At 40.4% G+C, this 12,988-nt stretch overlaps 1 protein-coding gene across 5 annotated transcripts in view; it reads left to right on the top strand.

Moving 5' to 3' along the window:
- Nucleotides 1–12,988, top strand: part of Cacna2d3 (calcium voltage-gated channel auxiliary subunit alpha2delta 3) — an 873,532-nt gene that overhangs the window by 191,577 nt on the left and 668,967 nt on the right. For all 5 annotated transcript variants that reach the window (XM_078038406.1, XM_078038403.1, XM_078038405.1 and 2 more), the window contains exon 3: nt 2,775–2,891. In XM_078038406.1, coding sequence (XP_077894532.1) covers nt 2,775–2,891 — 117 coding nt within the window. The remainder of the gene's footprint in view (nt 1–2,774; nt 2,892–12,988) is intronic.

The following is a 12,988-nucleotide window of genomic DNA, read 5'->3' as shown; positions in this document are numbered from 1 at the left end:
CCTAGGCATAAGTAGTCCTGGGAGACTAACACACTCTGTGAAGTCAGCGGCTCCTTTTCACAAAGCAGACTCAGAGGACAGATGTGGGAAGATTGCGTTGAAAAGTTGGCGGAAAGTTAAAGTTAAATTGATTCCTTCCAGAAATGTACTGGAAGAGAATCACATGCAAATACCATATATGATCAGAATACGGGGGCCCAATATAAAAGCCAAAAAAGTCAAGTAGGGGTTCACTGTGAAAACTATTTTATGTATTTTTCTTTTAAGCCTTCATCTAGATCACCTGAAGTCACAGAGTCACTGAAGACAAGAGATTTTATTTCACTGATTGTAAATATGAGGCTGACATTAGTTTTGTTTTTGTATTTTGGGGTAGTGAATCAGCCCTGGGTATAAGCTGGCCCCTGCTGTGGGCTTTTGGAGCACATCTGGCAGTCAGCAGGGAACCCGCGGGATTTTTGGCACCAAATGTATTGGCTTATGTTCGAACTTAGGGAAAGTTTCCAGTGACTGTCACTGAAGTTTTATCCAGACACCAGAGGATGCTGTTAGCTTAAGCCAGGACTGGGCTGGCCAGTATTCCACATCCCAGGCCAATCCAGTCACTGCCTGGGGGCTTGGAGAGGCCACCCTTATAGAGCCCCAGGATAATGCACCTGCCTCACCTGCCTCTTCCTTATATATCATCGTATCAACAAGCTTCATCCAGAGAAATCTTGCAAGTGTCTTCTGTGGGTGGGGTGATGATTACGAAGGTGTGTCCTTGCCTTCTGGGCCACACCAACTATAATACCAGGGGGAGATGAGCACAGAGTTCTTTGGGCCCTGGGATAGAACGTGCTGCCTCCTTGTTTGGGGGAACTAGGACAGCATTGGTGGGGAAGGAGAAAAAGTTTAGAAGAAAGAATAATGATTTGCAGGTGAGATGAAAGAGAAAGGCTTTCCAGAAAAACCCATATGATTTTTTATGAATGTTCTCAGATAGAAGTAGGAAACTATACAGTTCCTGGGACATGATGGGACCAGCAGAACAGTTCAGAATCCACTAAATAATAGCAGATGTTTATCTCGGTTTAGACTCAGGTGGTTCAGTAACAGCACTTAGTTTATTTCTACAGGATCAACTTAATTCGGAAAAACTCCCAGCCCTTGAGCCTGGTATTCAGGTCAGAGACTCCAATGTCCAGTCCAAGGGTCCCTTCCACCCTTCCATCTCTGCCAGTGTCTGGTGATGGGGGATGAGAACTCTATTTCTAGGGTCCCACCTGCTTGTACCAGTGTGAAGGGGATCTTGTGGCTCCTAGAACCCAAAGCCCTATCTCCCAGCTTCCCGGCTGAGCTCTAAAAGGTTTTCCTTTTGGTCTTAGGGATCTGAGGAATTCTCCCTTTACTTTTCTTCCCTTCCTTAAGTCCGTCCTTCTCTCCACAAACTCTAACCTTCTCCTTTCGGAATACCCAGTATTGTTGCTTCAAAGGACTTGGAAATATGAACTGGGAAGGGATGTATATATATTCCTTTCCAAACTCAGTCTTGGGTATAAGATGGCTCCTGCTGACCAGGAAAACAGAGACCCTTTCCAGTTTACATTTTTGAAGTTAAAGGTGGGGAGAATAAGGAGAAAATATAAATGTATATGTCAAAAATTATTCTGCTGTTAAAGAATTGTTAATATTCTCCACTTTTAAAAAATACTCTAGACATCCTAGAGCCAAGATGAGATGTGAACCCCTATTTTTTCTATGCAGGAGTTTTGGGTGAGAGGCAAGTAACTAATTCACAATTTCACTACACATTAAACATATAACCCCAGAATATTTTTAGTTCTACAGTCTTTTAAAAACTTCGTAAATGTAATGGATTTGTATTGATTGGAAAAGCATTTTGAGCTCCATTTGGAAGATTCCTATTAAGAAACATTATTTTTTTCCCAGTGGGAACAAAATCTAAGATCTAACTAAAATCTTTAACAAGAGTTAAACCAACTCTTTGGTCTCAGGACCACTTTCCATTCTTACAAAATAGTCAAAACCCCCCATGAGCTGCTGTTTATGTGGGTGGTTAGATTTTCTCCCATTCTATAGGCTCTCTGTTGATGTGCTTGATTATTTCCTTTTCTATGAAGAAGCTTTTTAGTTTGATGCCATCCCATTTATTGATTCTTGATTTTACTTCTTGTGCTTTAGGGGTCTTATTGAGGAAGTCTGTTTCTGAGCTGATACGATGAAGTGTTGAGCATACCTTTTCTTCTAGTATGAACAGGATTTCTGGTCTAATGCCTAAAGACCTTGACCCACTTACAGTTGAGTTTTGTGCAGGGTGAGAGATAGCAACACAATTTCAATCTACTACATATGAATTTCCAGTTTTCTCAGCACCATTTGTTGAAGAGCTGGTTTAAATAGATAAATTGCTGAAGTGTATGATAGGTTTCAAATGAAAAAAATTGTCTTTAATTGGGAAAGTGTGGGGACTATGGGTCAAATCCTTTTATAAACAGACAGATTATATTTGATTTAAGGTTATATTTGATTTAATGGCTATGTAACATTTCAGTTTATTCCTATCCTAGGTACCAGCTGAGTTTCCAAAGGGAACCAGAGTTCATTTTCATGTTTTCCCATAGTTTGTTTAATAATAAAAAAATCACAGTCCAATATCCCTCAAATCCAACAGAAACAGTGATATGAAGATTTTAGATATTTTTAAATTCTCATTGTTAGAGGCATGGAGTTTTAGTATCATGTGCTTCTAATGTTGCCCTTCCTCCTTACAGAAATACAAAGAGTACGAGAAAGATGTGGCCATAGAAGAAATCGACGGCCTCCAGCTGGTGAAAAAGTTGGCGAAGAACATGGAGGAGATGTTTCACAAAAAGTCTGAAGCAGTGCGGGTAAGTCTCCTAATTTCTGCTCAGAGTTGCTGTCTCTCAGCTTGAGGAGGGCCTTCTCCTGATGAGCCCAACTCGCAAAGATAAATGTTGTCTCTTCCATGAGCACTTTTATTTCTTCATTCTGGTTAACCAGGAAAGGCAGTAACTAGGGACTTTACAGGTTGGGTTTCTGGACCAGTTTTCTTCTTAGGATTTTATGCCTCAGTGAAGATGCCACTAACTATACAGCTGTAGAGGATGGGCCTCCACCTGTGTGACACACCCACTAATTATCCAGAATTATTCAAGGGTACATGGTGCTTCAATTAAGCAAATATAAAAACGTAAGCCGTGTTTGTCTAAATGTGGAATTGAAAAATCTCAATGGGGTAAATGAGGATTAGAAGAAGTTGGAGGTTTTCCTGATCTTTGTTAGAACATTACTACAATTAAAGTGTTTGGTTGACCAAGTAACAGCTCCATAAGTTTCATATTATCAGCTGAATGAATGGAAATGCAGTCCACAGGTGTATTATTTTGGATTTCCAAAATGGCTTCAGACTTCATTGCTTGTTATCAAACAAGGTCTCATACATTTTTGGCTAGAACAGGTGAATGCACAGTCCTATATTAATGTTATAAAGGCCCACGACTATAGGAGAAATTATAATCTGAAGAGTTCTTTATTTCTAATGTACAGTTTGCTTACCCTCTGGTCTTAATAATTTTCTCCAGAATCTTTTTGTTATAAAAGACCACTTTCTGCTTTAGCTCTTCTTACCTGGTTTGCCAAGCCAAATTTCCTCAAGTTTATTTCTGCCTTAGACCTGATAAGCCCACACCTTCCCTTGTCTTTAAAACATTTTTTGTACTATTCTGATTCAGGGAAGGAGAGCATTGTCAATTAAACTTTTATCTTCAGTGAAACAGTCTTTATGAACCTCAGCTTCTTTATCTGTAAAATGGGAAAAAGTCAGGCCAGGGGTGTAGAGATCAGACACCGTGTTATGATTTTTGAGCCAATAGAGCAGATGCTGCACATGACCAGTGCTAATGAATTGGAGTTGCTGCACAACTATGGGTTATTGTTTAAATAAGATGAGACTTCTTTGTGGAAACCATGGAAGAAAAAAAAATGCACCTTTATCTTCTGCAAAAATAGTGCGCTGATTGCTGGCGTGGAAGGTGCAAGGTGGCTTCTGCCACATCCTTGTTTCACTTCCTTGAAGCAGATTGTCTCCCTCACAAATATGGAAGCCTGGTGGATGTTCAAATCTCAAGAACAGAGCCCTGAAGTTAAAAAAAATATATATAAATTTTAAAAAACCCTTGTCATTGCCATTTTGTGTTTATAAAATGGATACTTCTTTCATGGAACTTTTAGAATATATCAAAAAATATCAAGTGTGTGGGGGCATCTCTTAAAATTCTCACTACCTGGCTAAAAACTATAGCTTGTGCTCTTCTGTGTTTTTTTCCTTCCAGTCTTTTCTGTTTGCATTGCTGTATGTGTACTTGTGTGCATTTTCCTTATTTCATATTTGCAATTATGGTACCTATTTCCTTTTTTAATAACATTTTTATTTTTTTAGTAGTAGGTGGACACATATCTTCATTTTTATTTTTATTTTTTTATGTGGTGCTGAGCATCAAACTCAGTGCCTCATACATTCTAGGAGAGTGCTCTTCCTCTGAGCTACAACCCCAGCCTCCCATTTACTTTTATACCCAACTTCTTATTGCATCTTTCTAGCCTTCAAGTGTATTTTCCTGGGACACTGTATTTTGTGATTTTCTTCAATGGCTGTGTAACATTTCAGTCTATGAGTGTGTCATCATTAATCCTGCTGCTCCTAAATATTTGGGTGTTTAGGTTATTTGCAAGTTTTGAAGTAGATATTGCTGCATTGAATCTTCTGGTGCATCAATAAATCAAATAACAGAGCACCTAGTACATGTCGGGTGTTCTTTTGAGGATTTTGTATGCCCCCACTTCTTTTGTCCTTGTATCAGTCCCATGATGGAGGTTACTCTCATCATTCCTGTTTTACAAAGAGGAGATGGAAAGACTGCTGTTAGGTAGCTTCTTTGAGGAGGTCACGTGAGAAGCAAGAAATAGGTTCCAGGCCCTTGGAGTCCATGTTCTTCACTGCTCTGACAGCCCAGCATCCTGAGAACACTTTAGTCTCCTTAATATGAATTTCAATACCTGGAGAACAGCTCAGAGTCTCTAACCAATCCTGAAGCTTCCTCATGCTTATGAAAACATTTCTGCCAGATAAGCTTGTGCCAGTTCATAACCCTGTTAGCAGGAATGGGATGTGGATGCTCATTGCCCTGATCCAAAACCAAAACAAATATATTTATGTTAATAATAAAAAGCCCACTGTAATTGCTACTTTCTATTTATAAAAATGAGCACTTCTTTGATTAACGCTCACAATATTTTGAAAAATATCAAGCAGGAAGAAGAAAAAAAATCCCCTAAAATCCCCACCATCTGGCAGAAAACTATGGTTTGTGTTCTTGTGTTTCTTCCCTTCCAGTCTTTAGTCTTCATCTTAAATAATTTGTGACAACATTGTCAATTTGAGAGGGTTAAATATTGTTTTAACTTGCATGTCTTTGTGAATGACACAGTGAAAAGACAAATAAATATCCTTTGATTCTACTTTTGCAACAGATAGGCAAGAAGCCTTGGTGCTGTATCTTGGGAGTGCCTGGAGGGACATGGGTGCAACATGTCACTGTGACACAAAGGCCCAGCCAGCACCAGATCTTAGATCTTGTCCCTTTGAGGCAGTAGTGCCTCAGGATGACTGGCATGGGCTCTGGAAGTACTGTTCCAGATCTCAGTTTTATCCAAAGTTAGGAGGAGAGGGAGGACAGCTGAGTGACCTCTGCGAATCTATTTTTCCTCATTTATCTCCCTGATGTATTAGGAAGTGGCTTCATATGTGCTTATGATTTGTTGAGTTAGTGATGTGCTGGTTGATCATCTCATCTAATCCTAGCATCGCTCCTAGGAGTTGTCAGCCTTGGTAGAATGAAGTCACTTGCCTAGACGGGGGCAGGGCTGAGTGTAGTATGTCTGTGCACCCTGAGGGTAAGAATGCAGTGCCCCTGTGTGTATCTGTGCAAAGTGCTCAACACCGAGCCTGGCAAACCAAAGACATTCAGTGAACGTTGGCTGTTACTTCCAGTTAAGAGTCCTTCCTTCTTTTATGCATTCAATAGTGAAGGAAGGAGTCTTGCAGATTCAGGAAGCACCTGGATAATGATAAAAAGGAACACGAACTGGGTTCTACCTCTTCTTATTGCCTAATTTTGAAACCCCTTTGCTTTAAATTGGTGAGATTAAAAAAAAAAAAAAAGACTATTTGATATGGTTAGTGTGGTTCCTTTGAGAAAGAAAAAAAGCAATTGCTCTTTTTAAATTGAAATGCTCCCAGAATCAAGGCAGCCAGGGTCCTTTGAAGTGTATTTTAAAATAGAGGTGCAGGGCCTGTGTGAGCACACTGGGTACTGTGACATCCAGGGAGCACATCCAGTGTTATGTGTCTTGGTAACAAGTTGGGAGTTTTGTTGGAGACAGTTGAGATGGTCCTGGCCCCATGGTGAGCCAGGCAGCTCCATTGAAAGCAGTCAGGAGCCATGTGGCATTTGGAATGAAATGTTGGTTTATACCCAAGCCAGGGGAGTGGTGACTGTGACTCTTTCCATATTATAATGACACCTCACTTCTCCAGCAGGAAAGGTTGCTGTTTGCCTGTGGGATTTGTGAGCATTGGAAGAGCAAAGACCTCCAGTCCAAGTTGGCCCGTGGCCTGCGTGGCCTTCGGCGGAATCATTAGTTGTGGCATTGCACTAGAATGCACTGCTATGAAATGGGCAGGTCCTTTTCCTGCGCCACACACCCAGCAGCCCATGGCCCAGGAACAGCACGGGTTTTAGGTTTGGTTCTGCTGACCTGATGTACCACTCTACTCCAAGCCTCCATCCGTGTCCCCTGCAATCGAGTCAGGTCAGAGGTTTGGGGCCCTTGACTCCTGCCTTCCCGGTGCCCAGTGCCCACCAATCTTGTGTGGCTCATGAGTGTGCCTCAAGAACACATGCTCTCAGGGGCTCTGGAGGCTGAGGCAGTGGGATCACGAATTCAAAGCCAGCCTCAGCAACAGCGAAGCCCCAAGCAACTCCGTGAGACTCCATCTCTCAATAAAATACTAAATAGGGCTGGGGATGTGGCTCAGTGGTCGAGCACCACTGAGTTCAATACTGGATACCCCTCTACACACGCGTGCTCACACACACAAAAGAACATATGCATGAGAAACCTGGCTCACAAACAATGCCGATGATTTAAATCTCCATTGATATGTATAAAATATCCATGAGACCGGCAATAGCAATTTAGAAAACCACAATAACAACATCTTTTATCTGTGAAGGTGGATTCAGCTCATGCTGGGGGGGGGGGGGAAGAAAATGTAAGTACTGTGGTAACCCAGCCCTTTAATACAGCCTGTCATCTCTTGGCTGTTAAACAATGTTGATCTTTTTCTCTGTCCCTTCTGGCTTGATTTCATCATTTTCCTCCATCACTTTTCCCAGTGATTAGTTGAATCAGAGTGATTTTATCATGCTCATCCCTATTTGAATTACTCTCCACTATGCAATTATCCTATCAGAGAAAGTCCTATTTTCTCCCCGTCAGATGTCTGAGGTAAATGTGAAACCTAAAGTGGCCTGCCCATTACATAACCTCTGTCATCGGGTTGGTAATGGACTACATGTAACTCTTTTTTTTTTTTTTTTTCAGGCTAGCAAATTATAAATAACCTCAGCTTCCATAATTGCTATTAACATAATGGTGCCATCATATGGCAGAATTTCTTAACTGTATTTTCTAGCACTTTTTAATGCCATGGATGGTTTAATTTTTTTTCAGATCCACTCAGAGGCTGGGTCTAGGTTGTTTGATAAAGCAATGCTGCCACTTGCTTTCATGCATAGTAATTGTGCCCAAGGCACCATCTTCCAACTTCTTTATTCAAACACATTCATGCTACCAAGCCCTCAATTAGTATTGTTGAGCCATTATCAAGTTTTAAGTTCCTTTGAAGGGAACAAGGAATGGAGTCCCATTTGCTTTTAGTTCATTGACGTTTTCAGGGAGGTATTTCACATGCTAGATGTGAAGAAGAAGATATGGACCCGTTTTCTTCCAATGGCGGACTTCCCTTGGGCCATTCCTGAACGATACCTGGAGACACTTATCTGTGACATGAGTCAAAGCCCATCTGAGATAGTGACAGAAGGCAAATTTGGCACAGTTTCCCTTTTTTTCCTGAGTTGGCTGATGTTGAAAAATGTGCCCTGATTTGAGGGGAGGAAACAGCAATGGATGTTCATTACATGGTCTTGGATATGTGGACAGCCTGCCCTCATATTGTCTTCAAACCCTAAGCCTTCACTAGGAGTAGTATAGACTCAATCACCTGAAAGCATCAATTGCAATTCCAGGGAACCCCTAGCAGGCACAACCAAATACATAGGTGGAGTAGAGTCTGTAGGAAATAACTCCGAATAACCATGGACATCTCTGGTTAAGGGGGATCTATTTTTTTAGGACAGACTCCAGCACAGACAGGAGGATGTCATGATCCTGTGATCTAGAGATGGTCCCTTTAACTGACCAGGAACTGCACCATCTGAGAAAAGTAGATAAATTGAAAAATGACAAAAAGAAGGACAGTATTTTTCCAGGCTGATTTCCTATGGTTCCTGCCCTTGGTTGTGTGGATCTAGTCTGGGCAAAGGGGTACCACCTTTGCAACAAGGTTTGGGCAGACTTGTAGGCTCCCCCTATCTTCCCAGGGGTTTCTGATTTCAGCAGTAGTCACTGATGCATGTGAGTTTAAATGCTGGGCTGTGCAGAGCTCAGACCTCCACAAATTGAACCATATCTGGGGAGAGATGGGAATGGGGGAAGCTTTTAATGTAGTATCTGTTTTGATAGCATAGCAAACAAAGAATTAAGTGTTTATTTTATTTTCTATTCAAAATTTACCCCAAAGCAATTAATTTGAAGTGTCTAGAAATTTCAGTGGAGTCTAGGAAGAGACATGAAAAACAAGTTGTAGCTAAACTTCACGAAGAGTTTGCTGTTTTCAACCTTCGATAAGATATTTAATAAAATTTCCAAAACACTCTGAAGCTTTTACCTGTAAATAAACTTAATCCCATTTCACTTCTTTTCTGATTTATACTGATAAAAATGATAAATCAGGCACTTGGAAAAGTGTTTTGCTTAAAAAATAAGTACTCTTACTTCTTGGGAAGAGCTAAGAGAGACTAGATTTTGCATTAAGTTTTTCCCTTTCCTATAGCTACCTGCTGTTCATTGCGGAACTGATTCCCATTATAGCTGTACCATGGAAAGTAATTGCTGTTGTACAGTAATTCAATTTCAGTGCATTCACGCGTCAGTTCACCGATAGGGGCTTATCTGGAGAAACCTGGGACTTGAAAGCTTTTTATCGAGAAAATTCCACATGCAGCGAGACATTTTTCCTAGGTAACAAATATCAGTATTTGCATTTAATAAACATTTACCTTCTCAGAAAAAAATGGATTTTTTTTTCCTGGGCAGAGAGATTTATGCCAATCTTCCCAAAAGCTAGAGGGTACTATTAAAGCAACTTTCTTTTGCTGTTTTTTTTGACTGTTGCATGTCTACATGTGTATGACTACAAAACACATCTGTGTTCCTGTGTAAATATATACACTGAGGCACACAGAACAGGATGCACCAAGGTTAAACAGACTATGCCAAAAAGAGAAGCTAGATGAGGAATTATCGGCTATGGGGCCAGATGAATACTTCTGGTTTAAAAAAATGAACTGATCAGGGATGGGGATAGGAAAGATAGTAGAATGAGTCAGACATAACTTTCCTATGTTCAGATAAGAATATATGACCAGTGTAACTCCACATATCAGACAACCACAAGAAAGGGAAGTTATACTCCATATATGCATGATATGTCAAAATTTCATTCTATTGTCATGTATAACTAAAAAGAACAAATTAAAAAAAAAGAGTTCTACCAGAAAAAAAAAATAAATAAAACACCTGAACTGATCTCTGTAGACATTGTGAGGATTATTGGTAAGTCGTACTCCTCAATGGCTATCCATTAAAGTGGAAATGAAATTAACAATTTTGCTTAGAAATTTCCAAATTAAGAAAAGGGATTTTGTTTGATTGATTTTGTAGTACAGGATTGAATGCGGAGCCTTGTATGAGCCAAGCAAGTGTTCTACCACAGAGCTACTCCAGCAGTTCCCAGGAGACGTTCTTAGGTGATTCTCTTCTTTAGCCATTAAGTCCAAAATGAGCTACAGTGATTCTCAGGAGCTGAATGTAATCAAACATTACTAAAATCACCTGTAGTCCTCATGCAATAGATGCAGTTGAGTGGATCTAACAGATTTTTGTTTTCTTCCCCTTTTTCCGGGGGCAGTGGGAGGTAGGGTGCTAAGGATTGATCCTGGGCCCTGTGTGTATACTAAGCACACAGTTAACCACCAAGCAACACCCCTTTCATTTATGATATTATCTCAAAAATTTAAAACTTGTTTCTTGAAAGAGGAGTAAATTTATTTCAGAAAAAATAATTTTGTTTTGAGTCACAGGATGATTATTTTTTATGTTGATGAATCTTTTTTTTTTTTTTTTCAAACTGGGTTCTGCATCCACTGTTTCAACCAACTGTGGACAGAAAACACTGGAAAAGAAAATTTTGTCAGTGCTGTTTTGTGTGAGTGTAGGAATTTTTCCCTTATCATGATTCCCTAAATAGTACCATATTGATGTTACATTTCCATTGTCTTAGGTATTATAAGTAATCTGGAGAGCTTTAAAGTATATGGGAGGATGTGGGTAGGTTACATGCAAGATAGCTACACCATTCTGCATAAGACTTGAATATCTGCCGATTTTGGAAACTGAGGGCAGTCCTGGAGCAAATCACCTCCAGATACCAAGGAATGATTACTTTCAAACTCTAAGAGTTCATAAGAAAATTTGGACAAGAAACCTCATACCACAAGAAACTTAAAAACTAGCATCAATCTGCATTGCATTTGCCAATTTTGATGAGGCCAACAAACCATCCTTGGTTAGTAGTTCAGGGCAAAAAAAAAACAAAACAAAAACAAAAACAAAAACTACTAGAATCTCAATGCCACGAAGGTGGGACCCTGACAGTTATATCCCCTTTATCTCCCCAGGACCAAGGTAGGTGCTTAGTGTATGTGAATGAAAGAACTTGCCACACAGGTCATGCCATGGGTGTGAGCACTCCATGCTGGGGAAGACTGTCTGGTCTCCCAACAGAGGACTGGGTACAATCCTCAGTATTTCCTGTGTTTTTGTGCCCACTCTGTCCTCTCCTCCCCACCCAAGTGGACTTTGGATTTGGTTTCTGTTGTAAAACAACAACAAAAGTTCCCTTTGCATTCAAAGTGAAATGTCATATAAAATCATATTTTCCACTTTTATTGCTTATTTTTTCTGCTTTCAAAGATTCCCAGTGGCTTTTATCAACACCAGGGTGGACCAAGCAGCCTGGGAAATAGAGGCTTTTGACCATGGAGGCCCCATGTGAAATTATACCACTAGTTCCCATCATTAGCCAGAGTAGTCACTGCTCTACAGGAAGGCCCTGTGGAGACACCAGTCTGAGCCCGTTGTGCTCTCTGCCTGCCTGGCTGATGTCACCAGGAGAGTCAGGCTCTGGTCTGCAGGTAGAATATCTGCATGGTATCTCATCTGAGCAGAGGGATGGGTTGGGTAAGCTGGGGCTGACATGACAATGTACCAAGAGGCTCGTTCCAGTTCTGGTTTTTCAGATTATTATGTGGTTGTTTCAACACATTGGGCCAGGTAGAAAATAATGCCACTTAATTTATACTCAGTCGAGGTGAAAGAAATTTTAAAAGGTTTATGAGTGGGAGGAAATTATGGTGCATCACTGAGATGTCACCATCAACAGAGCCAAATGACAGAATAAAGCCATAATCGCAATAATAATAATAATGATAATAAAAGACCACTGGCTGTAATTGTATAAATTACTAGCAAGAAATTAACAGTTTCGGAAATATTTCAAATGCATACTTAATATGTGTAACAGGGGATATTTGGTGGCATCAGTTCTAGCTTTCTGGTCTTTACTCGGTTTCCCATTTGGAGGTGAGGAGCAACTGGGCCTGCAAACACAGTGAAATTATTTATGTTTTCTAAATTAGGTTATGAGGGGAAAATGAAAAGGTAGTTAGGAATTCATTGGTGTTTTATTTACTCTGCATTCAGCAGAGAGAGATGACATCCCTTGCGAGTAATCAGAGTCTTTGTTAATAATCAGCTGGGATATCATTTCTTGCACATCTCAGGCTCGATTGCTGTTTGAATAGACAACACATAATGCTTTGTACTATCAGGGGCAATTGTGAATTTTTTTTTCTCTTGTGCTTTTTAATTGATTTCTCTCTCTCTCTCTCTCTCTCTCTCTCTCTCTCTCTCTATATATATATATATATATATATATATATATATATATATATATATATATATACATACATACATATATATACACCTGTCTCTCGGGGAGGCAAATCAGATCCTGGGGAATATATTTACAGAGATTCTCCCCTGGCACCCAGTGACTCTGGAGCATTCCATTTGGTTGTCTGATGGGTTCCTTTGAGAGAAACCTCTCCTGGACTTCCTAGAAGTCCCCGTCGAATGTCAGAAAGCAGAACTCCTCATCTAGGTCACAATGGCAATTGCTTGTGAACAATTGTCACACCAGCCAATGAAGAGGAGTCTATTACCTCAAGCAGGTGTCTGTAGAAGCTTCAGGCTGAGCAAAGATACTTTAAAGATACTTTTACCAAAAGAAAATTGGCTGAGTACCAGCTGCAGAGTAGGATGGAAGCATCAGACTTCCAGGGAGCAGAGCATGCAGGCAGCTCTTGGCCAGCTGGATGGTGGCCTCTACTGGGGACCCCTTCCCATGCTCTGAGGGCAGTTTTTAATTGTAATCATGGTA

Source organism: Ictidomys tridecemlineatus, chromosome 2 (genome assembly GCF_052094955.1).
Source record: "Ictidomys tridecemlineatus isolate mIctTri1 chromosome 2, mIctTri1.hap1, whole genome shotgun sequence".
Lineage (NCBI taxonomy): Eukaryota > Metazoa > Chordata > Mammalia > Rodentia > Sciuridae > Ictidomys > Ictidomys tridecemlineatus.
Note: the sequence above shows the minus strand (reverse complement) of the source record. Positions and strands in the feature narration are given on the sequence as shown.